Source organism: Apiospora phragmitis (genome assembly GCF_038363925.1).
Source record: "Apiospora phragmitis strain CBS 135458 chromosome Unknown utg000002l:1.0-5516284.0:1.0-5523493.0, whole genome shotgun sequence".
In the NCBI taxonomy this organism is placed as follows: Eukaryota; Fungi; Ascomycota; class Sordariomycetes; order Amphisphaeriales; family Apiosporaceae; genus Apiospora; species Apiospora phragmitis.
The window spans coordinates 4,669,557-4,691,793 of NW_027117400.1; the positions used below are offsets into that span (position 1 = coordinate 4,669,557).

The 22,237-nt window shown below is 52.9% G+C and overlaps 7 protein-coding genes across 7 annotated transcripts; 3 read left to right on the forward strand and 4 right to left on the reverse strand.

Annotated features, from left to right (window-relative positions):
• Positions 1–98: 98 nt before the first annotated feature.
• PG994_002219 (uncharacterized protein) lies at positions 99–2,348 on the reverse strand (the record flags this gene model as incomplete). Its single annotated transcript, XM_066853628.1, is given in 6 exon segments — positions 99–615; positions 632–909; positions 963–1,073; positions 1,131–1,250; positions 1,268–1,927; positions 2,280–2,348. Coding segments are annotated over 6 exon segments (1,755 nt in total), but the record flags the coding sequence as incomplete, so codon positions are not given.
• A 4,063-nt stretch (positions 2,349–6,411) lies between these two features.
• Positions 6,412–7,317, forward strand: PG994_002220 (uncharacterized protein; the record flags this gene model as incomplete). Its single annotated transcript, XM_066853629.1, has 1 exon — positions 6,412–7,317. The coding sequence occupies one exon, from the start codon at positions 6,412–6,414 to the stop codon at positions 7,315–7,317; it is 906 nt and encodes a 301-aa protein (XP_066721770.1).
• Positions 7,318–10,101: 2,784 nt separating this feature from the next.
• Positions 10,102–10,962, forward strand: PG994_002221 (NUDIX domain-containing protein; the record flags this gene model as incomplete). Its single annotated transcript, XM_066853630.1, has 1 exon — positions 10,102–10,962. The coding sequence occupies one exon, from the start codon at positions 10,102–10,104 to the stop codon at positions 10,960–10,962; it is 861 nt and encodes a 286-aa protein (XP_066721771.1).
• A 514-nt stretch (positions 10,963–11,476) lies between these two features.
• On the reverse strand, positions 11,477–12,477 carry PG994_002222 (uncharacterized protein; the record flags this gene model as incomplete). The annotated part of the gene is made up of 2 exons (XM_066853631.1): positions 11,477–11,887; positions 12,262–12,477. The coding sequence occupies 2 exons, from the start codon at positions 12,475–12,477 to the stop codon at positions 11,477–11,479; spliced, it is 627 nt and encodes a 208-aa protein (XP_066721772.1).
• A 693-nt stretch (positions 12,478–13,170) lies between these two features.
• PG994_002223 (uncharacterized protein) lies at positions 13,171–14,317 on the forward strand (the record flags this gene model as incomplete). The annotated part of the gene is made up of 3 exons (XM_066853632.1): positions 13,171–13,716; positions 13,763–14,036; positions 14,130–14,317. The coding sequence occupies 3 exons, from the start codon at positions 13,171–13,173 to the stop codon at positions 14,315–14,317; spliced, it is 1,008 nt and encodes a 335-aa protein (XP_066721773.1).
• A 557-nt stretch (positions 14,318–14,874) lies between these two features.
• On the reverse strand, positions 14,875–16,962 carry PG994_002224 (Glucose/galactose transporter; the record flags this gene model as incomplete). Its single annotated transcript, XM_066853633.1, has 8 exons — positions 14,875–15,249; positions 15,345–15,630; positions 15,754–15,873; positions 15,940–16,171; positions 16,246–16,371; positions 16,443–16,534; positions 16,624–16,689; positions 16,796–16,962. The coding sequence occupies 8 exons, from the start codon at positions 16,960–16,962 to the stop codon at positions 14,875–14,877; spliced, it is 1,464 nt and encodes a 487-aa protein (XP_066721774.1).
• A 1,759-nt stretch (positions 16,963–18,721) lies between these two features.
• On the reverse strand, positions 18,722–21,005 carry PG994_002225 (arylsulfatase; the record flags this gene model as incomplete). The annotated part of the gene is made up of 5 exons (XM_066853634.1): positions 18,722–19,102; positions 19,206–19,312; positions 19,456–19,963; positions 20,089–20,393; positions 20,462–21,005. The coding sequence occupies 5 exons, from the start codon at positions 21,003–21,005 to the stop codon at positions 18,722–18,724; spliced, it is 1,845 nt and encodes a 614-aa protein (XP_066721775.1).
• Positions 21,006–22,237: the final 1,232 nt, after the last annotated feature.

Below are 22,237 nucleotides of genomic sequence, written 5' to 3' on the forward strand. Positions count from 1 at the left end.
AGGTATAAGATGCAAGAATAACCCTAAAGCTCTAGCGAATGAGGCGCCCCTTATCCAAGATTCATAGCCCCTATCCCGCGCCTTTGTCACAGCACATCTCAACCAAACACGATACTGACGCCCATCTCCTTGCTGACGCGCCTCCAAAGGTCCGTGTCCTTGGCCCCGTAGGGCGTCACGCTCAGGAGGTCGAGCTGCTTCCAGACCTCGCGGACGACGCCCCAGGCCTTCTCGATGTTGGTCATGCCCTGGTGATTGTCGACCTCGACGAAGGCGCGCTCGGCGAGGGCGCGGTCCTCGGGCGCGACAGCCTCGCACGCCGCCACGAAGAGCGGCCACAGCAGCGCGCCCATCGGGCCCCGGAACGCCACGTTGCGCGCGCAATGCACCAACGACGCGTGCGCGTGCTTCTGCACCAGCGCGTGCGTCGGCGCGTACCCGTAGATGGTGCGGTACAGGTACACGAAGGCGCTGTGCCGGTACGCCAGCGCGTTGTCGAGGATCGACTGCAGCAGGGCCTGCTCCGCGATCGGCTCGCCGTCCAGGCTCTCGAGGAGGCCGCCCGTGATGCCCACGTTAGAGGGGGAGCGTGGGGTGCCATTGCTGGAGCCCTCCCTCGATGGCCCGTGACGTGGTCTCGAACTCGGTCCGCAGCACGGCCATCTTGGACGTTTGGTGGGATTTACCTGCATTCTCTAGTTCGGTCTTGAGCGATGGCAGAGTCGACAGTCGATGCATGATTGGCCAAAGAGTCGTTGCCATGCCCAGCAAAGTGTCGACATTGCTGAGAGGGGAACTTAGAGGCGCATCCAGCGGTGGGAATGGCACCAAGCAACCGGCAGCAGGCGCTGTAGACAGAGGGGCTGTCCCTAAAGATAACGCCGTGATGACATCGTAAAATCGGAATGCCTGAAAGTAGGTTAGCTGTAATGTCCCAGTTGAGGTTTGGAAAGGCCTCTTACTCGTTCTAAGAAGGTACTTGTGGGGCTTGATCCTCCTTGACACGAGTTCATGATTGTCAAGGCCCCTTTCAAATGCCCATCAACAATATTCGAGCGACCTTTCTGAACCAGCTATAACCAGGATTAGCAAGTATATCATATCAAGACTCGGGCTTGAGAGACACCTACCACTTCGTAATAGACCAGAAGCATTATCGAGGCCAGTAGCTCATTTTTGTGGTTGACCTTCCCGTTCTTCTCAATGAGCTGTGCCAAGCTCTGGATTGCCTCATTATGGAAGTATATAGACTTTTCCCTGTATTTACCCCGCGGGTCTCGAGGTGTGCGCTTGCAAGAGCGTAGATGGCGTTCATTACGGGCGCACTGCCATGGGAGAGCGGAAGCACAAGCTGCTGGAAAGGGTTGCCGGACTCTTCTCGGAAAACGATCAAGTGGGACAGAACATTGCAAAAGTGGTTCATCAGACCACGGCGGTTTGGGCGATCTGAGAACTCGGAGAAGGCTGGAATACAGATCTCCCTGGTCGGTGACGCTATCGGGCACGGGGCTATCATAGCCAAATCGGGCGGCAAGCAGAGAGCTCTCGTCGTCACCTCTAGGCTCGAGTTCCGCCTCGAAGTCCCAAAGCTCGTCGCTCTTCCGATTTCAGTAGGGAAATCGAACCCAGCTGAGCTAGTGGGACTCAAGAGCATATCCGAACCGGTCGAACCCAGTGGCGAGAGTGCCACATCCTTTACTGAGTTGTCATCGATGTGCTCTGTTTTGGTGATTTCTTCGATGTCATCGGTGGGCGACCACTGGTCGTAATCACCGCCTGGAAATTCCGACGTCGGGGACGTGCCGTTAAGAGCGTGTGCAGAGTCTCGTCTTTTCCGTTGGCGTGGCTTCACGGCCTCGTATGTGCAATTCAGATCTCGTTCAGCGCAACGTGCGCATTGCGGGCGCCGTTCGTCGCATTTCTTCTTCTAAAACCAGGTGAAGTACGATTAGTTCGTATACCCCAGTACATACTCTATGCAGTACTAGGTGAACATACCTTCTCTTTACTTCATGGCGTGTCAGAACTTGAATGTGCATATTCTTATCAACCGATAATTAGAGAGATATTCTGGGCAACCTACCAAAACGTACAACCTGTTACAATTCAGAATAAAAGATCAACAATTATTGTTCGCCAGGGAAGTGTGGAGGGGCTCAGACTAACCAGCACGGGAGCGCCTCTTTGGCACCTTTGGCGGCGCCACTCTAGTGAACAGCAGCATTTCACCCTTGTACGTATGCAAAAGACCTAGATGTAGAGAGTTACATCGTCTCTACCCCGAAGCCGCCATGAGGGCGCGTGGTCGCGCTCAGGAAGTCGATGATAGGTTTGCTGTCTTGCTCGAAGCCTGGAGGAAAGCAGTACAGTCTAATAGTTAGAGTTTTCGCGAATCGTGAGCCGCAATTCGAAAGACAAAGGCACACGCGGCAACAGGTTCAAGTCCTCGGTCAGTCGCAACAACAATTATATTAACCCAAGATAGATCGGATCTGGAAGATATGCGAAGTCTGGGTTAAGGGGTGTGGGAGGATGGGAGGTGAAGAGAAGAGTCAGAGATTGAATGGTTCCCAAAATCTACGAAGTCATGCCGCCCCAGAGGCTAGAGCAGCGTCTCGGCATCGTGACCTCTCGTTAGGTAATTCTTGAAGAATTCAAGTGTGAGGGGCGCGATGAGGGGGACCCCGACCTCCAAATCGAGACCTAGACCTAGGCCGGGAAACGGTTAAAGCTTGGGGGATGCAACTTGTGCCGCTAGGGGCCTATCAGAAGCCCGGGTTCAGTGGCCTGGAGAAGGACAGGCGCTCAGGAAGCCCTGGACAGAAACCTGGGGGAGGTCTGGCGGAACGGGTGGAGATGGCAGGCCATCGTGTGGGGTTTGCAAATTGCAAGCTTTCCCCTTTCAGCTCTCGCACCGCTTCTCCGACTCGCTTCGCCATGCACCTTGCCGTTTGGCGCGGAGGCAGTTTACCAGCTTCCTGTCTCGTGATATGCTCCTAATCTACATACGACGTTGATCGGACGCCGGGACACGAGCTTTTGCTCAGGTGCAGCGAGCGACCCGGGCAAAAACGAATAAGAACCTTGTTCTCTCCCCCGGTTGATCGACCTGGGCTCAGATTGATGCTTGCAGTTCTGCCGCCCAGTGCATCTCAACCACACTCTATGACTTCACCGAAGCATTGACCCGGCCAGGCGACGGACAGATCGACTTACGATTTATGCTTGGAGGAGTTGCGCTTGTCTGCTTGTGCTTGATTGATGCTGATGGGGGAGTAGATGGCTAGATCGGCCTTATTCACAGAGACGGTCCGCCGAAGCAAAACCCCTGTCAAGCCAAGCTCGAGTTACTTATCGATCTGGTGCGAGGTAGGCCATCACAACAGTTCTAGTCATATGCGACGAGGTACGATTACATTTCACAAAATAGATTCAAATGGGATTATAATTAGTATGTGTTTAGGATGCTCAATATAGATTGCTTCTTCCAATCTGCTTACTATACTCTTCCCTCGATGTTGCCATAGACATTGTTCTGGGCTATCGATGTTGCTCAGGGCTGAAGTCCTAGCCACAAAACCACGGATTGACTGTGTCTATTGAAAAAGAAGCGACAGTCTCTTCGTCTTGCATTGGACCTCGCGAGAAGTGGACGAACCATGCAAGGTCGATCCCCGACACTCTGTCCATGTCCGATGCACAGGGTCCATTTAGTGTCACTGGCCTGATGAATGAATCATCTAGGGCTCTGGTTTTTTGTACACCCAACAGTAAGGGGCTATCTGTCCCTTAATGCCTTGCCTTTTGACGAAAGCAATGGTTCCATGTGTGTTTCTGGAAGACCAGTTCCCTGGGTACCCGTGCTCCTTGCTTTCAAATGTTTGTAGATTGGCTTACTTGCTCGACCAACTTGCAGAGCGCTTGCAGAGCCACCTTCCTAGCTTCGTCACTTCCTTCTTTTCCAGTTTGCCAGCAGTTTTGAAACTCTGCTAGGAATAGAAACATTCACAATCGGAGGCTTCGGCATGCAAGCAGACTTCTATAAATATCATGTCCCAGTACCCGTATATTCTGTCTTCTGCAGAAAGTCGATAACTATAGAGTAACTCGTCGTTGTGCTGTATCATGACATAGCATAGCAGCTGCTGGCGGTTGTACATCTCCACTCGACATTCTGATAGGGCCGATCCGAGCTTGTGCTACATTCAGGCTAAAAGCAATCGAGGCACTAACGGTGTTGCGGTGCTAAAATAAGCGTCCAAAGAATGGCCCCAAAAATATTAGCGCTTACCGCACCTGACTGCTAACGTTACACACCTCCACGGTGGCTCCACCTCCACCTTTGAAGCTTCTGTCCTTTGGGGTGCCAGGCAGCATGGACGGTGGACGGCTTCCAACACTACAGAATTACAACACACAGACCTTAGAGACGTTTCCTTCTTTCCCTCACCAGCTGAGCCCATAATGGCTGGTCAGTCAGCCGTGATCCCCCAGCCGTCTATGCTTGTATGAATGGTAAGTGATTGATCGTGGATGAATTGCGTCGTTGATGTAGAAACAATTCAGGTTGGGTAGCCTGGCCGGGCCTTCTCCATCTCAGTTCAGCTGCTGGAGAGCCCTTCTTCGTTTGTGGCACCTCACCACAGACTCCTCACATAAGTCTTGCAACGAAGGTGACACGGCCTTTCGTTTTCGCCACATCGATATTAAAAGCATCTTTTTAACGTTACCTGCCTTTTCATTCTGGAGAGGGAGGGAAGAGACGAGGGTTTTGTACTGCTACCCGGCCCCCAACGCCTTGCAGTCGGCTGTAGCCTGATCCTCCCCTCCTAACAGCACCTGGCACTTCTAAGAGGGCCGTATTATTTGGCGGGGGGCACACGGCCATTGGACACAAGTAGAAAAGGCTGCAGCTGGCTGTCGTCTACGATAATGAAAACCACACTCACCATACCAGACTTGCAGCATGCGTCAGCCTCTCGGCCCCATTATGGCCAATGGATGGTCTCTCCGATGCTGATGGCTGTCAGGGCGGGTCTTGCAATTGGAGCTTCGTGCCGGAGCAGTATGTGCTGATGGTTGCATCTCGTCTCTTGGGTGATCGGGTGTATGTGAGAAGCCTGGGTGATGGATCAAATGGCCTGATGGCATTCTTCGTTGCCCGGTGCCAGTTGTCCGTTGTTGGCCTTCCTCGAGAATCGAGATTCGCGGTCAGCACACTCGCATGTGCTTCTCTCTCTGCTGCTGTCAGCACGGCGGCCTTGCCGATCTTTCCCTCCCTCCCACCACCCCCATCATCTATGTATGCACGTAGAGTCGCATCCCTTCATATTGTCTTCCCTTTAGGCCTCTTTTCACGGCGATCCAGTTTCTCGGGACCTCCAGTTGGTGAAGAGATTATATCCTACAAGCGCCGAAGTACTCCGTACCCGTCCTATCGTGTCGTCTTCCGTGAAGGAATATTGTCTTAGCCCTCTCGTCACACAGAATCTGACATAGACAAATCAGCTGGGTGTTCTATCCTCCACACAGCCCCCAACTCGAATTGTTCTTTCGTCTTTTCTTCTTCCCTACACTCTTTACGCCGTTTAACTTGGTCACCGACATTCCCCTCCGGCCAATCGCCGCTACTCGACGCACTTTCACCGCAATCCCTCATTTACCGACAACCAACGAAGCGGCTGACGGCTGAATAAGTACTCTGCAGAGACTGCTCACAAGCCGATGCTGCGATCTAGGGAACTGACCTCTGGCCTGTAACGGATAGGACTTGCGCCTGCCATCTGAGTGTAGGCGAAATGCTGGCCATGGGGCGGTTCTGGGGTTGCACCAGCTGCATTGGTTTGCTGGTTGTTGCGGTGTTGATGAGAGAGGCTGCTGCGTTTCACGATGCTCGATATAAGATCCATCGCATAGAGAAGGAATACGCTGCACTCCGAAAACGAGACGATACTTGCAATGCTGGGAATACGGCCTGTCCAGAGAGCCTTGGAGGCGACTGTTGCCCTAATAACTACGCGTGCGCCTCGACGTTTTGCTATGCAACAACCGCGGGACCATCGACAGCATGTGGAAGTGTTAATTATCATAATTGCGGCACTGATATGCCTGGTGGGTTACTACAATTCACGATACTCTCATAGGAGCACTGCTGATATCGATTTAGGCCAATGTTGCCCTGATGGGTTGATATGTGCTGGGGGAAATGACTGTACCCCTCCCGCAGGTCAAGGCTACTCTCAGTCATGTCCTGTCAACCACTACCTATGTCCTTCATCCGTACAATATGGATGCTGCCCGGACGGAATGGGCTGTATTAAGGGTGGTTGCTATACGACAAGTCCATCGACAGCGGTTGTTAGTACAGCCACGGTGGTCACCGACTCAGAAGGCCACGCTGTGACATCCCAAATGTCATATACCACTACTATCACGCCAGCTCCTGCAAGTTACACGTTTGGACAGCCAGGCGCCGTCCCGAAACTGGTGGCTTCCACGATATCCAAAGTCCCTGCGATAGCAACAGTCCAGAGTAGCAGCAACAGTACAGGACTAAGCACGGCAGCACTGGGAGCCATTATCGCTAGTGTCGCCGTGGTTCTGATAGCGGTTGTTATCGCTGCTTTTATCATTGTTCGTAGATTGAGACGGACAGAGAAAGCGGTCGAGGAATCCAAGCGCGGTTCGTCAAACGGACAGCAAACAACGTCGTCGTCGCACAAGTCGCACAAGCAGGGCTACAGCACGACTACCGTGACCGAGGTCGACATTGACCCCTTGAGCCAGGCGACTCCGAGTCTACGTCCATCGCATTTAAGGGGTCGGTCTGACTCGAGTGTCGATGGACGTTACAGCTCACCAGCCAGAAGCCCGCCCCTCAGCGACGGACGAGCAACTCCACCTTCGTGGCCCGGTCATTATAACCCCGTACCCAACGGGGAAAGTGACGGACAGCACGGCACCTACCGTGTCAGTTACGACTCGCAGACGACTTATCGCCCAGGACGCTGGAGTAATGCCAGCGAGGTCAGTGGTAGCATCGACGGTGCTCATGGGCAATCTGAGCTCGACGCGATTGAGACGGCGAGCAGAAGGCGCTCTAGTGGGGCGAAACGGCCCACGGGCGGCAGTAGGCGGCAAAGCAGCGACAGTGCTTACCGTGGTCGCAGCGAGAGTGCCGCGGCCGGCACACTCGCTCCTCTTGAAGCGGTCAACGAAGCGGCTGAGCTGCACGGCTATTATGGCCCACAGGACAAGCAAGTTGGTCAAACGGCTGCGAGGCCGGCTTCCACAGGAGGGCCCACAAGTAGGGCTTGAGTTTCTGAGTGGCAACAGGAGTTTCGGTCATGTTTGGTGGTCTCCAGTTCATCATTATTATGCTTCGATCGTGTTTTTACCCCATACCCTTTGATGACCGTGTTGGGTCCTGCCTCTCGGGTTTACGTCGTTACGTGTATGGTGGGTGTAAAAGGGCAGAGTGTTCTCTGGGTTTGGTTCGAGTTGGGATTGGGCCCTACTAGGGGTGCATTTCGAAACGAGGTTTTGGGAGAGCTGGAAAAGGCCCAACAGCATAGCGGGCGTTGCGGATCATTCAAGGACGGCGTACATAGGTATATTGACCAGTCGGTTAAGGGCTTACAGGACGGAGAATGGGTTTAGGCACAAGTCGTTCTTTCCCGGGGTGTGCGTGTTTTCTTTTTCCTACTGGGAATACCACTGCTAGTCTGTACTTTGCGATAGCTCGTCGATCACTAATTAATATCTGTATGATGAGTAACACATAAATAGTTTCAAGGAACAATCGGACGTGCATGTTTGCAGAAACTCGTACTCTCTTGCCATATCATGTCTCATATTCAGAGTAGACCGCTATTTGTATGTGGATATGGGCAAAGACACTTTCTGCTCATGATCCGACCTCCAGTGACGGCAGCAGCAACAACACACGTGACGTGACACCCGCCAACTGGCTCACGTACTGTGTCCACAGCTTCTCATACATTGACGATCTGTGAATCTAGAAATATCGAGGTCTTTCACCTTGCGTATACCTCGTTTTCCACCTTCCCCTGCTAGCGGGACCGTCACGCAAACAGGCTGAGACCAATGGTCCAGTGCTATGTTCATTGCTGCGATTTATCCAAATTCCGCATGGTCCCAGGCCGATCTGGAGCAGCTCGATCTCGCAAGATATGCCCCTCCTGTCGTATTTGGCGCATGTGGTCGTGCCGCGTCGGCTCACCCAGCACGTAATCTACGTGCTGTGCTGCTTGCTTGCTCACGCCAGGAGTCTGGTCTGATGTAACGAAGTAATTATAGCAGTACACGGTTTGGGAAATGGGCAGTAAGGGGAAAGTAAGGGAGGTTATAAGATATCATGATCAATCGTCATCATGAATGGTATAAGGTTGCCTTATATAACGATTGACGTGTTTCGGCCCTACAAGACATGCCTCGTCTGGCCTGCAACCAATCCGAGTCTGACAGGCTGTCATGTCGTGTCGGGTGGTCAATTGGCTTTCTGCATCAGCACTATCGCCAGGGCGTGTGTGACGCTGTTATCTGGGCAGCAGCCTCGTTTGCTTTTTCGGGCACTCCTTCCACCTCTCTACCTTCAGATTTCCCATCACATCCTACTCCTCTCTTCTGCAGATTGAGTCGTCCGAGGATCTGCCTACAAGGTACCGATCAATCTATTCTTGTGCCAGGCCCCCATTTCCCTGATCCATACCTGTCGTTGTTGCATGTCTAATCTTGGCTGCATGGCATGCGCCATCGTCTTGCAATTGATGCAAATGCCTGGTTCCGAGGCAGCTTGGCGAGTCCGCTAGAGGCACAACCCCGCGGGCCCCAAATCCCAATTGCGCCAGTTACATCCATCGTTATCACGCTTTGGACTCGTCGCAAGGTAGCATGCGGACTATGGGTGATCTGAAGTAGCATCGCTTGTCTAACTAGGCAGACGCCATGAAGATATACTTGCATCGATGAGCGGCGTCTACCGCAATTGGGGGTCGATATCACCACATCGATGAAGAGACACCGTCTGTCGTGCTTTCGGTGCAACGGTCTTCCGCGGGAGATGCGCGCAGGCTATTTATTGCATACATGAAGTACTGTCTCATATGGGTGGCAGTAATACTGTTTGTTGTCTTGGCCAACCAAGCGGATGTTGTCCTTGGGTCTGACAATCATCTCTGCCTGCATCGAAAGGCTGCCGCCTTGTCATCCCTCCACAGCCAACTGGCGACGACTCTGATCTCGACACACTTCAACCAGTTTTCGGAAAGGGAGTGAGAATGACAGAAACAATGATGTTCAGAATTAGGCAGATACTTACGGGGATGGACGAAACGCCAATAAGACTGGTTGTCTGACACGAAAGAACAGAGTACCCATCCATCTGCATCTCGACTAGTCCGGGAGGACCACCTCTAGGGGTTGATATGGCTCCTGTTCCATTGGCTGGAACTGCGTCCGCTCACTAAGAACGACTCCGAAAAGAGCTTGAGCCGATGGATAATTACACTCTTAGCACACCCTGCGGAGGAGAGCTACGTACGCCCGTGTTTTTGGGGAAAGAATCATGGCCTTATACTAGCAACGTCTGCCGCGGTAAGCCGATATACCCCTGTTGCAAACAATGCTACTTTACCGGCATAACATACTCAGACATATATACACACTGGAGATGGCCACCTCATGGATCCCTCATTCTCTATATTCTTATCACTCCCTGGCGTGAACTTATCCACAGCCCGAGTGCCATTATCGACCCGGGTCCTTGGCACTTCTTAGCTCTTGGTATTCCTCCAACGGCATCACTTTCCACTTGCGCTATTGCCCACCTCGCTCGACTCATCTATATCTGCTCGTATCTTCCCTTCATCCCAGGTCAATACCGAGCACGATACATCGTCTACTAGAAGCACGTGACACGATTATTCGTGAGAATGCCTACCAGCAACGTCGATAATGCCCCATTGCCGGTTATACCAGAACATCTTCGTCCTTATCTTATAACACCAGCCGCCTACCTCGAGCAGCACAAGTCGGAGGGCGTAACCCACCTCGTCGTCGGAACCGTGGTCCTTGGCAACGATGGCCGGAGCTTGGCTGAAGCCCGTAGCAGATCATCATTTTCATACTTCCCTGTTCGTGAAGAGAGCGATCAGACTTCGCCTCCTCCTCTCGCCTCCCCTCTTTCTGTACCCCTCGTCCTCCTTGCCCCCGTTGCAACAGGACCGTGTCTTCTCGCCCTTTCCTCCTTCTCCAACATCATCTCTCTCCTCTTCTCCGCCCTCTTCCTCTGAGCACTCTCCATCCTCACTCAAATCAAGGATCGAAGAGACGAGGGCGGTGGTACCCACTGCTGTCTTCGCCAAAAAGGAACATCAGCTACATACACAGCTATCACAACCTTCCCGATTTAGTGGACGCCACCACCATTCTTCATCTCGAGAGAAGCTGCAGGAACTACCCAAGAAGATCCTCCTCGTCCAGCGCAGCCGCCACGACTACGGCGGTCTCTGCTGGGAGATCCCCGGCGGCTCGTGCGACCCGCACGACGCCAGCATCCTGGACGCGGCGGCGCGTGAGCTGGCCGAGGAGGCGGGCCTCCGGGTTCGACGGTTCGTCGCCGTCGTCGACCGGCAGCGGCACGAGTGGCTGGACCGCGGAGAAATATGGCGGAAGGTGACATTCATCGTGGAGGCCGAGGCCGATGATGATGAAGATGATGAGCTTTCGGCAGAGAAAAGGGGGGAGGATGAGACTGATGAGGGGCGGAGGTCGCCGCTTAGGGTCCGGCTTGACCCTGAGGAGCATGAGGATTTCGTCTGGGCTTCGCTCGTTGATCTGGTGGCGGGTGGGGTCGGCGAGAGGACGTTTACGTGGATCCAGGACGAGCAGAGGCAGGTTATCCTGAGGGCATTCGACATCATCGAGGAGCTTAGGGGCTGAATCAGGAGCAGAGGACCGCCCGCACATGGTTGTTGATGTTGTTGGTGCCGGGGCAGGGAGGAAGACCACGCAGGGTTCAAGCTGTTTTACACCGTCTGGGGGGCACTGAGCATCATCTTCACAGACATGAACGGCTCTCGGACCTTCCCGGGCTTCAACGGGTACATATACTGCCCTAATTGACCAGCCTCCTTGAGCGAAAGCACAAGGTAATACCAAGCCATCTATTTATCTACCTAATTTATGATATACACATCACGGGCTCCCTTGCTCATCTTTCATATAATTATTACCGCGACTGGTAAGTGTTATCCATCTCATGTGGGCCATAGTAGCTATGTCCGTTGTCTCCATACAGCTCTGCAACATGTTGCTGGGAACCCTGATATTTCCAGTGGTGAGAGTCAGGGGCTGTCCCGACAGCCTCCATACCTTGTACCTTCTGATTATCTGCGGCAGCAAAAGGAGGGAGGGGGAGGTTGGCTATTCCAAGCCGGCGGCGCAGCGTCCTTTTTCATCCTCTGGCGGCGCGAGAAGTACCGCGCCACCAGGCCAGCCAGTAGAAGAAAAGGACGACTTCGACCGCTATACCAGCGATGGAACCTCCTTCCATCGCGGTGTTCGGCTGCTCTTGCGCGGCGGCGGCGGCGGCGTTCTCCCCGTTACCTATATTGACCATAGGTGTGGTATCTGATGTCGCTGTTGGAGACACAGCAGCGGAGGCCGAGGTAGAAGCAGAGGAAGACGAAGAAGATGTCGATGCGGACTTGGAGGTGCTGCTAGTCGATGACGAAGACGGCCGTGTTCTACCACCGCCGGCGAGCGCCATGGATTGGGGTGGGCGATCTCGCAGCGTACATTGGACCCTTGCTGCCGGTCCGCACAGCTCGTCAGCGGCGGGCAGCACGCCTTCTTCGTGCCGGGGCTGAGGTTAGTGCAGGGAACCGAGTTGGCTTCGTTGCAGGCGGAGGACTGGTCGGCGTAGCAGTTGTAATTCATGCTACTGACATTGTCGATCGGATAACCCTCCCGTGTTAGTGTTGAATCGTCGTTACCCCTTTCGAAATAATAGAGCTAACTCACTTTCCGACACAGCACCAGCCTTTCCCTAGTGCTTGCTGACAGGATGGGTAGTCCTGGCCAGGTTTTATGCCTGGTGAGGGCGAAAGGAACCTTTTAGCCCAGGTAGCCTAGGGAGAGAGACACGACACTCGAAGGCAGGTTTCTCCAAAGATCACCGCGCACACACTAAGCTTCAGATAGTTACTTACAAAATAACGTTGTGCTTGGAGCGCATACTGAATTGGTGGTGCCATCACCGAACACATCAAAGCACTGGTCCCTTCCTTGAAGAAGATTGAGGACGACGCCCTGAGCGGGAGATTGAGCTGGAGACGAGAGCGATCCTGCGTCATCAGCCTTTGTTGTTTGGTTTGCCGCAGCGACAATGCGATTCATGATAGACGATGATGTGTTGAGAAACAACATGTACAGAAGGAGAGTATTGGTGATCATTGTTGTTGCATTGTTCCCTCAAAGCAGTTAATATGTAGATGTGTGGTTGTATCTATCAAGATGCATCTCGGGGGCTAACTGATATGCGCTTTCATCATTTACTTCTAAGGGATATATCATCTTCGGGAAGTAGAACAGCTATTCGGCTTCCAGCTCGGCCCGAGCCTGTTGTTACGAGTGTTGGTGTTGTTGGGTGTTAAGCCTGCAGTTGTTTCAGCGACTCCGCAAGCGAGCACCATACTATACCTTGCGGGCGCTTCGCCCATGAGATGGGAAGTGGCATCGTAAGTTATGGTGGCTGCTGTAACCGCCGCGGACTGCGCTGGATGCAGTTGGTTGTTTGCGCAGCCCCCTATTGGTTACCGACAACCAGGGGGGCTCCATAGCGTCAGGGGTGCAGTGGCAACCTCCCTATCATAGGCTCTTGACGCCAGTAGATCGTCACCCAAAAAAGCCGACCCATCAGCGGCTATGTAACCAAACTTCGTAAAATGATGCAGGAGGAGTGAGCAATAAATAAACGATCTTATGGGTGATCTTTGGAAAACAAGAAACGCATGGATTGTTTTCTTCTCTGGTCTTTTTTTTTCTTCATTCATCCTCTTGAACGCATATACTTTGTCATTAGCAATGACGTCGATTGTACGAAGAAATTGCTGTCTTATGTTGGAACTTCTTTTAGAATCCTAAATCATGTTGACGGACCGGCCCAACCCAACTCGGAGTCTCTTACTCTCCTTCACCCTGCTGTGTCTCTGCTTTTTAATCCTCCTTTACCACCACCATACCGCCGGCTTTGACAGTCACGTAGTAGCGGTAAACCCAGCAGGGGATAGCACCGGATCGCAGGTAGCAGCAGTAGTACCGACAACCAAGGAGCAGGAGCAGCAGCAGCAACGGCCGCCGCCACTCCAAGAACCGCCGCCGGACGTCGAAATCGTGGCCGCCAGCCTGAATAGCGACGACACGTCCTGGTTCCAGCGACACCTGCAACAGGAGTGGAGCAAACGCATATACGTCGTCGACGCTGACGATGACGCCGCCCCGCTAACGGTCCCCAAGAACAAAGGCCGCGAGGCCATGGTCTACCTCACGCACATCGTGGACCACTACGACAGCCTCGCGCCCACGACCATCTTCTTCCACGCCGCGCGCTTCGCCTGGCACAACGACGACCCGGACTACGACGCGGTGCCGACGCTGCGGCGTCTCTCGATTCGACCACATCCAGCGGGCGGGGTACGTCAACTTGCGCTGCGTCTGATTCATCGGGTGCCCGGAAGAGATTCACCCCCACCTGGACGCCGCCGAGGAGGCGGAGGCGGAAGGTGCGGGGCCCACGACGACCAAAGCCATCTACAAACGGGCGTTCGAGGGGCTCCTGCCGGGCGTGCCGGTGCCCGACGTCGTCGCCGTGAGCTGCTGCTCCCAGTTCGCCGTGACGCGGGAGACGATCCGGCGGCGCCCTCGTGAGGACTATGTGCGCTTCCGGGATTGGTTGCTCGACACGCCGTTGACGGACGACCTGAGCGGGAGGGTCATGGAGTTCGCCTGGAATAGTAAGAACCTCTTTCTCTTCCTTTTATCAATAGTGCACACAGTATTACTTACCCCTGATGTTTTCATCACCTAGTCATCTTCGGCAAGGAAAGCGTACACTGTCCCTCGACGGAGGAATGCTACTGCAATCTCTGGGGGTCTATGTGGCGGCGGCATGCGATGCACCGAGGGCGCGTGCGAGGGACGGTACACGCTGCCCGGCATCGCGACGTTGCCGGACCACTGGCCGCTGTTGGGCTGGCAGGGCGAGGATAGGAATTTCACCGGGCCGCTGGATTGAGGGTCGTTGACGGGCTGATGGGTCGTTCTTGCATGTTGATATAGACCATAATACGGAGTTCAAAGGCAAGACGTGTTTTCATTTAGTGCGAAGATGATCTGGATCAAGACGTTGGATATGTCTTGAGGGGAAGAGTGGGTGTACCTACACCAAAGTGTGCCGGTCTCGTACCGCATGTTGTTACACACGGGCGGGGATGCGATACCCGCAGTATTGCACTCAAGGTGCCTTGTGTACTTGTCCTAGTGACATCAATTGTGTCTCGTCTACGGTCGAGGGGTCGTTGAGAAACCAGCATTGACCATCGAGGGTCACACAGCGTGCAATGTGAAATGGTACCGGGAAACGTTGACGTCAAATGAACGCTCTAGTGCCTTCAAGGACTAACGGCTAACAGCTACATCGCATAAGATTTGTTTAACTCGTCAATCGCATTCGCCCTCATGTTGCTCACTGAAAGGAAACCCTAGACGAGTTTATGCGCCCACCGACGTAGGTTTTAGCCCCCTTACACATGCGTGCCTCCCTAGAATCCATGCCAGCGGTATCTGCACCCCTCATTTAACCTTCTCGTCCCCGAGGATAGTGGTATTGTTTCCACCGACCCCATGACCGACCCCCGCTCCCTCACTGCTCTCGAGCGTATCCTGCTGAACCTTCTCCTCGTCGCTGTGGTGCGGCTGCAGACCGACCTCGGTGGTGCTGAAGGCGTCGGCGGGGTCGCGGTAGGCCGGCACGAAGTTGACGGCGACGGCGTACGTCTCGGCGGCGACGAAGAACATCATGGGCACGACCATGGCCAGCGGCGTGCCGTGGCGGTCGGCGGCGACGCCCAGCAGGGGCGGGACGACGGCGCCGCCCATGACGCCGCCCACGAGGAAGCCGGAGCCGCGCTTGGTGTGGCGGCCGAGGCCGCGCATGCCTAGTGCTACCTGCATTGAGGGAGTTTTTCGATGTCAGCGAACAGTCCGTGAAGTTACACGCACTTATATAGAGACGGCACATAAGGATATCAGTCTCTACTTACAATGGTGGGGAAGCAAATCGACTCGAAGAACAAGGTGATGTACAGCATCGACATGCCGATGTTGCCGCGCTGCGTGATGGACGGCGCGACGAAGATGATGCACATGGTCAGGTAGGTGAGGAAGACCCAGCGCGGCCGGACGCACTTCATCAGGCCGACGCCGGCGAATCGGCCGATGGCGAAGGCGGCCTGGGCGCCGGCGAGGTACTTGGCGGCCAGCGCCGAGCCCTGTTCCTTGTTCACCATGGCGGCCGGGACGGTCTCGGTGACGTAGTTGATGAAGTAACTGTGTGAAGGTGGCAAGTCAGTCAGTCAGTAAGGAAGAACATGAAAGGTGGGCAAGTAGGTAGCCCGTCGGCCTGTCAGTTCTCATACGGGAGAGATTGAGTAGGTTTAGGTTCTCACTCACCTGGCAATAGCCACTTGAGCACCGGTATAGCAGAACTGGGCAAATGCGGCATGGAATAGGCGGTACTGCTTCCAGAGAGGCAGGTGGTCGGCGTTCGCATGGGTCTCGCTAGCCTGGAAGCTATACAAGGGCAAACGTTTTAGCATCATTGAGCGACTCAGGGCCGCATTGGATGTGACAACTTACGCCATGTCGGCATCCGTGATCTCAGGGATCACGGACAGGAAAAAGACGATCGCGAGGAGGAAGACGAAGACGGCAATGGCGATGTAGATCCATTGCACGTTGGCCAGAGCGGTCTGGTCGTCAAATGTAAACAGTACATAGCTCCCAAGCACGGGGGCAATCACTGTCCCGATGCCATTGAAGGCCTGCGAGAAGTTGATGCGGAGCTCGGCATATCGAGGGGGGCCGCAGACTATGTGCGTTCGTAGGCAGCATGGGTCAGTCTCGTGCTTCCCTACAGTATAGCAAGTTCCCGCTCTGGCTTACCAGTGATATAAGGATTGGCAGCAGTTTCGAGCGAACCCAGTCCGTTACCAATAATAAAGATGGCTGCGCAAAAACCGCCAAAGGACTTCGCCTTGATACAGGGGAAAGCAATCAAAGCTCCAATGCCTGAATAGAAGGAGGAAGAGAGTCAGCGCAAAGTCGATGAAGTGAATACTACCAGATTTGGTGTCGCGAACCGTAGAGACATAAGCCCCAGATGAAAGTGGCTCGATAGCCATAATGGCGAAGGATCCAGGCGGCATGGCCGAGGGATGCGATCGGGTAAGCACTGCAAGGTGGAAGGTAAGTGTCAGTTGGTGCATTGAAGAGTTCTTAGGGGTCCTTCATGCGAGGTTCTTCTGCGTCCTCGAGACATACCCGAAATATGCGGCCTGAAGCCCCGACGACCTAGACTTGGTGATGTTAAGAGTGTTTTGGAAATGCCTGCGATTTGCCTGTATTAGTGATATGACGATGCCGTTGGGGCGGGGTTTGGACAGCCACTACGGGAATGGCGAAGGGGGGTCCTTGGACAATGGGGCGCACTTACTTGTTCAAGGTATCCAGGAGACCGTAACTGAATCCCCAGAGGAAAAAGAGAATGGTGACCAGGATGATGGGATACAGCGACTCTCTGATGGTCAGCTCGGCAGCTTTTGTCCTCTCATGGTCCCTGGCGCGAAGAGAGCGGCGCTTGACGAACTCCTTCCATCCCATTTTGGCTTGTTATTGTGAGATTTGGATTCGTGGATGGCTGCTCGAGCGGATGGTCCCTTTCGTGGCTCTCGCGACGGGGACTTCGTGCAGACACTTCGACTCGACGACGACGACAACAACCAGCCACGGACTACTTGGCAAAAGTGACGTGTTTTGCCGAAGCAAGCGCATACGATGATTCGATTAGGTTCAGGGCCTTATTCGCACTTCGGATGACAGGAGGGAGTCCGGTGGTGAGTTGAGACGAAATTAAGACACACATCAACAAAGTACCACCGTGTTGGGCAGTCGCTTATTATCAAGTATTTCTCCGATCTCCGAAATGAGACCTGCTTCTTCCTCCTCCTTCTTCTTCTTCTTCTTCTTCTTCTTCTTCTTCTTCTTCATCCCCCACCCCCCGAATACGCACCTATGCTCCTCCTCCCAGAATCCTTGTGGTACCATACATAATATCCAAGTCATGCGGGGGCTCGTCTTGTACGGACCAGGGGCCCCTTGCGATTATGATGAAAAGAGGTAAGCGGGTCCCGTCTCTCCAGGTGCGGGTATGGGGTTGGGGAGAATGCGGGGGAGGACGCCTTCAGGAGCCCACCACTCCGCACTCTACGGCCACTAAAAGCTAGAGTAAGGAGGCTACCCCGATGGCACCGCAATTCCGCCGAGGAATGCTTCTGGATGCAACGGGAGGACGCTGCTCAGCTCTATCACGCGAGTCATATGCCATGAACCGCTGATCCCGACTCGCTGAGAGAGCCTAGGGGTATGCATGCCTTATTGGCCAGCTTGTACTTGCCGAAGGGAGCGGATGTGATGCTGGTCTCGTATGAATACTACACCGAATGCCGGACTTGGACGCACTTGATCCCATCATAGCCTAGCCACAGCATGGGGAAATGGCGCGCTAGAACAAGCTAAGTATTGTTCTTCTCGACGGACTGTTGTGCCTTGTCTTGGTTCGCTTGGCACGATGAACGACCAAGAGCTTTTGTGGCACTGTGGCAATTGGCCCGGCAGATGGACATGACTTTAAGGGTTTGGCATCTGGAACCCAAGCTTTGCGAAACCCGGGTTCAATGAGATGACAGCCACAGATCAGATTGACTATCGGACTGCTCGACTCAGTTACCAATTCAAGTTGCTATTGTTGAATGATGGTAGCGAGCGCTGTCAAAGGGCTTGTCCCAATACAGTGGATGCCAGCTAAAATCTTGGCAGCGAACACGAACACGCAAAACGCACACATGCATACACAAACACACACACAACCTCAACGTGCTGAAACATGTATGCAAGAACAGGAAGGTGGTACATAAATATCCCCTCATCACTCAGTCGAGTTGCCCTTGGCCGCTCACCTCGGAAAAGCGCAGGTATTACACCCGGATGGGGGTACTCGCGGCGCTCTCCCTCTCTTCTTGGAGCTGAGAGTGCGCTATTGCAGACATCGTCCACCCCGCGAGATGAAAAGACTCAAAAACTACGATGAATACGCTAAACATGCGTATGTCGAAGAGCACCCATCCACAATCCAATTGAATGACTCATGTCGATCTGGATGGGCGTATGTATTGCTTCATTTCGCTTTAGAGGTCGCGCATTCTGCACAACATGACAAAAGGTTGCGGGTATAAGCCGCTAGGTTCATAGGACTACATGTATATGTATGGCACACGTATGCTATAAACCCAATTCCATACGCTTATCTCCCATATGTACAGCGACACCTCGCATGTTCTCCTGATTCTTTCGAAATTCTTTCTCAAGTCCAGTCCTCCCACCGAGCCGCCATCCCACCCGCCGCGTCCCCGAAGACGGAAGGCTGCATCGCGCCCTCGAACTCGGCCAGGTACCCAAGCTTGCACGCCGAGAAGCTGACGCGGGGCTGTTGCTGCGTATAGAAGTCGTCGAACTCCGGGCCCATGGCGTCGCGCAGGCTGTGCACGTTGCCTTCGGGGTGCAGCGCCTCCCACGGCTGGCGGCACACGGCGCCCTTGCAGGCCTTCAGCGTCAGGAGCAGCGCGTCGACGCGCGCGATCAGCTTGTCCTTTGCCCAGCCGTAGAGGAGGGCATCAGTCCGATTGCTGCTACTGCTACTGCTGCTGTTGGCGGCGTAGATGTTGTTCATCTGCCAGGGATCGGCCTGTTGTGTTCAAGGGTTAGTTAGGCCTACGAGTATCCAAGGTGGGCTTCATATGGGCTTGGCTGATGGAAAGAAAGAGTTAAGGATACTCAGAGGCACGCACCTTCAAGTCGTAGAGCTCGTGTTCGTTGGTACACCACACTGTGTACGACAGGTCATAGCCGTCGCCAAGGAGCCGCAGAGCCTTGTAAGTATCGTTCAAACCACTAACTACATAGTAGTCAATCTCCTGGTCAGCAAGTCTCTTTCAATCGACGGTTGTCGTGTCAAATAACATGATAAAAGGGTGTATGAAGAGAAGGAAGGGCCAAGATGAAATCAAGCAGACGCACTACCACTGATCCCACTCCCACTTCCGGGATAGTCGCCCTCCAGGAGACCATCGCCCCAGAACTCGACGTTCACGTGCTCGCTCTTGCGGGTCACCGCGGACCCCTCGCTCTGCCGCTGGGCCGCCTCGGTCACGGGCATGGGCACGCCGTCGAACCCCTCCTGCAGCGGGATGCCCGCGAGCTCGAACAGAGTCGGCACGATGTCGGTGTGGGAGGTCGGCCGCTCCCACCTTTGGCCCGCGGCGATGCCCGGGCCCCGGATCACGAACGGCACGTTGATGTCCTCCTCGATGGCGCACGCCTTGCCCGGCGCGAGCCGGTGCTGCCCGACGTGGAAGCCGTTGTCCGACGTGTAGAGGAGGTACGTGTTGGCCAGCACGGCGGGGGCGCGGCATCCAGCCGGCGCACGATGCCGTCTACCAGGTCGTCCACGGCCTGCAGCGACTGGATGCGCCGCCGGTAGAAGTCGTCGTGGTAGTCTACCGCGGTCTGGTCCTGGCGCTCCAGCGTTTTGATCCAGCCCCCGCCGCTGGGCTTTTCGTGCGCTTGCTGTTTGCAGTTTCCTTGACTCTGAGCTCGCCCCGAGTTCATCACAGGTGGTAAGAGTCAGAGACCGGAAATAACGAATATCGATACAGTTCGAAATTAACTCACCACTTCTGGGTTAAAGTTAGGAGTCCGTGGAACTTTGAGCCCGGGAAAAAGTTCCTTGTGGCGATCCGCCGGCACAGGTGTGCTAAACCTCCCCTGCCAGGTCTCGGAATGGGGTCCGATGGGGGCGACGCCGATGAAGAAGGGCTTCTGTGGAGCATCACCATCGGCCAGCGCTTCGTCCAGGAATGCAAGTGTCTTGTTTGCCACCAGGTCGGTCGAGTATTGACCTGTGAGCGTCCGTGGGGTCTCCTTGTTGTTTTGCATGGTAACATTGTAATACACGTAGGTGTTGGGGTCCAAGAAAACTAATATATTCTTTTAGCAACCACCACCTTGTCCCTGTTTACTCAATATCCATTGCAGTATAACTTACAGTCAGTCCCAGTCCAGCCTTTGGGAAAGGGGTTGTTGTACGTCGAGGTCGAAAAGCCGTTCATCAGCTTGCCCGTGTAGTAGGTATTATACCCAGCCTCTTGGAGCCAGACGGGCAGGTATTTGTCGTTCCATCCCTCTGAGGCGAACTTTGGGTAGCCACCTATGCCACAGGGCTTCAGCCAAGGGGAACGTGTCGATGGTGTTTTGGAGGGGCGCATCTTACCGTACGGCAATGAAACATCGGTCACATTGGTGTTGTGCGCCGCTCTGCCGGTAAGTAGTGACACCCTGGAAGGACAGCAGAGCGAAATGGTGCAATAGTGCTTCGAGAAGGTAGTGCCTTGATCGACGAAGTGCTTCTGCACCGCGGACTGGTACTCGAGCGAGCCGAGGCGAAGATCCTGGTCATCCGTGATGATGAAGATGAAGTTCGGCTTGTCCTTTGACTTCGTCAGATCATTCGCAGGTCCACTAGTCGCTTGGCTCTGGGCGTAAGCCAGGCCCAGGAGCCCGAGCAGTATCGGAGCAACAACAGCCTCCATGATGAGATACTGCGTGTATGGCCGGTAAGCAAACAGAGTATATCGAGCCTTGCTTGCGAGTCCGGTGCCGTAGGCGAAACCTTGTTTTCTTTTATACTCTATCGGCGCCCACTCCGCAACCAACCGATGTTGTGCGATATCGTACTCCGATGGCGTGCTCCGATAGCGTGCTCCGGCTTACTTACCCCCCCTGTCGTGAGGTGGAAGTTGCTAATCTTGCCAATGTACTATCTCCACTAAACTGGGTCGTTGACGTTACGATAAGTGAGTAGTATTATCGTGGGAGGTTTCGGTTCTAGATTACGATATAACGTACCCTTATAAGCGAATTAAACACATAAATGAATTAAACACTTCTTAAGACCTAGTATAACTAAGTATAAATTAATTCTACTATAACGTATTTAATATCTTAGAATTAATCGGAATCTTTATCTTTAAATACTTTTATATTATTTTAATAGGTACGAATATTATGCCCGGGCTCTCCGTAGATTCTATAACGTTATAAGCGCGTTTTAAACGTCCTCGTACGATTACTCCTTTAACGCGATTCGTTTTATAATTATTTATTAACATCTTTTTAAAACTATAAGTCTTTTCTAGTTTATATACGAAATAATCCTTTATTTTATAGCCGTTTTTTTCGTATAACGGCGCCGGCTAAGTATTTTACTTACCTCTCGTAATGCGATTACTTTACCTTTTAATAAAGCGAGCCGGTATATAACTTACGTTATATATTTCGTAATTTAATTAAGTTTAATTAAAATTAATATCGAAGAACTATTTTAATATTACGCGATTCGATTTTTAATATATTCGGTTTAAAATTAAGCTTTAATTAAATTATTTAAAGTTTTTAATTCTTAAGTTATAAATAAGCCGAAAGAGGTTACTAAAAGCGTCGATATACGTAGTTTTATATTTAATTATAAAATAATATATTTCGAGTTATACGATATAAGTCTTATTTTTAAAAAGCTTTTTTAAATATTTAAAACGATAAAAATCGACTAAAACGTTTTTAAAAACGTTAATAAAAAGTCCTCTTTTAAGATATAAGTGAGATACGCTCGTATAAAACCCTTGATTTCTTTTTTATACGACCTTTTTAAGGTATAAAAATAGCCGATATTAAAAGGTTAGAATTTATATAATAAATAAAAAAATATATAAAGTATAATAATCGAGTTCTTTTTATAATAAAGTTTAAAAATTATTAAATAATA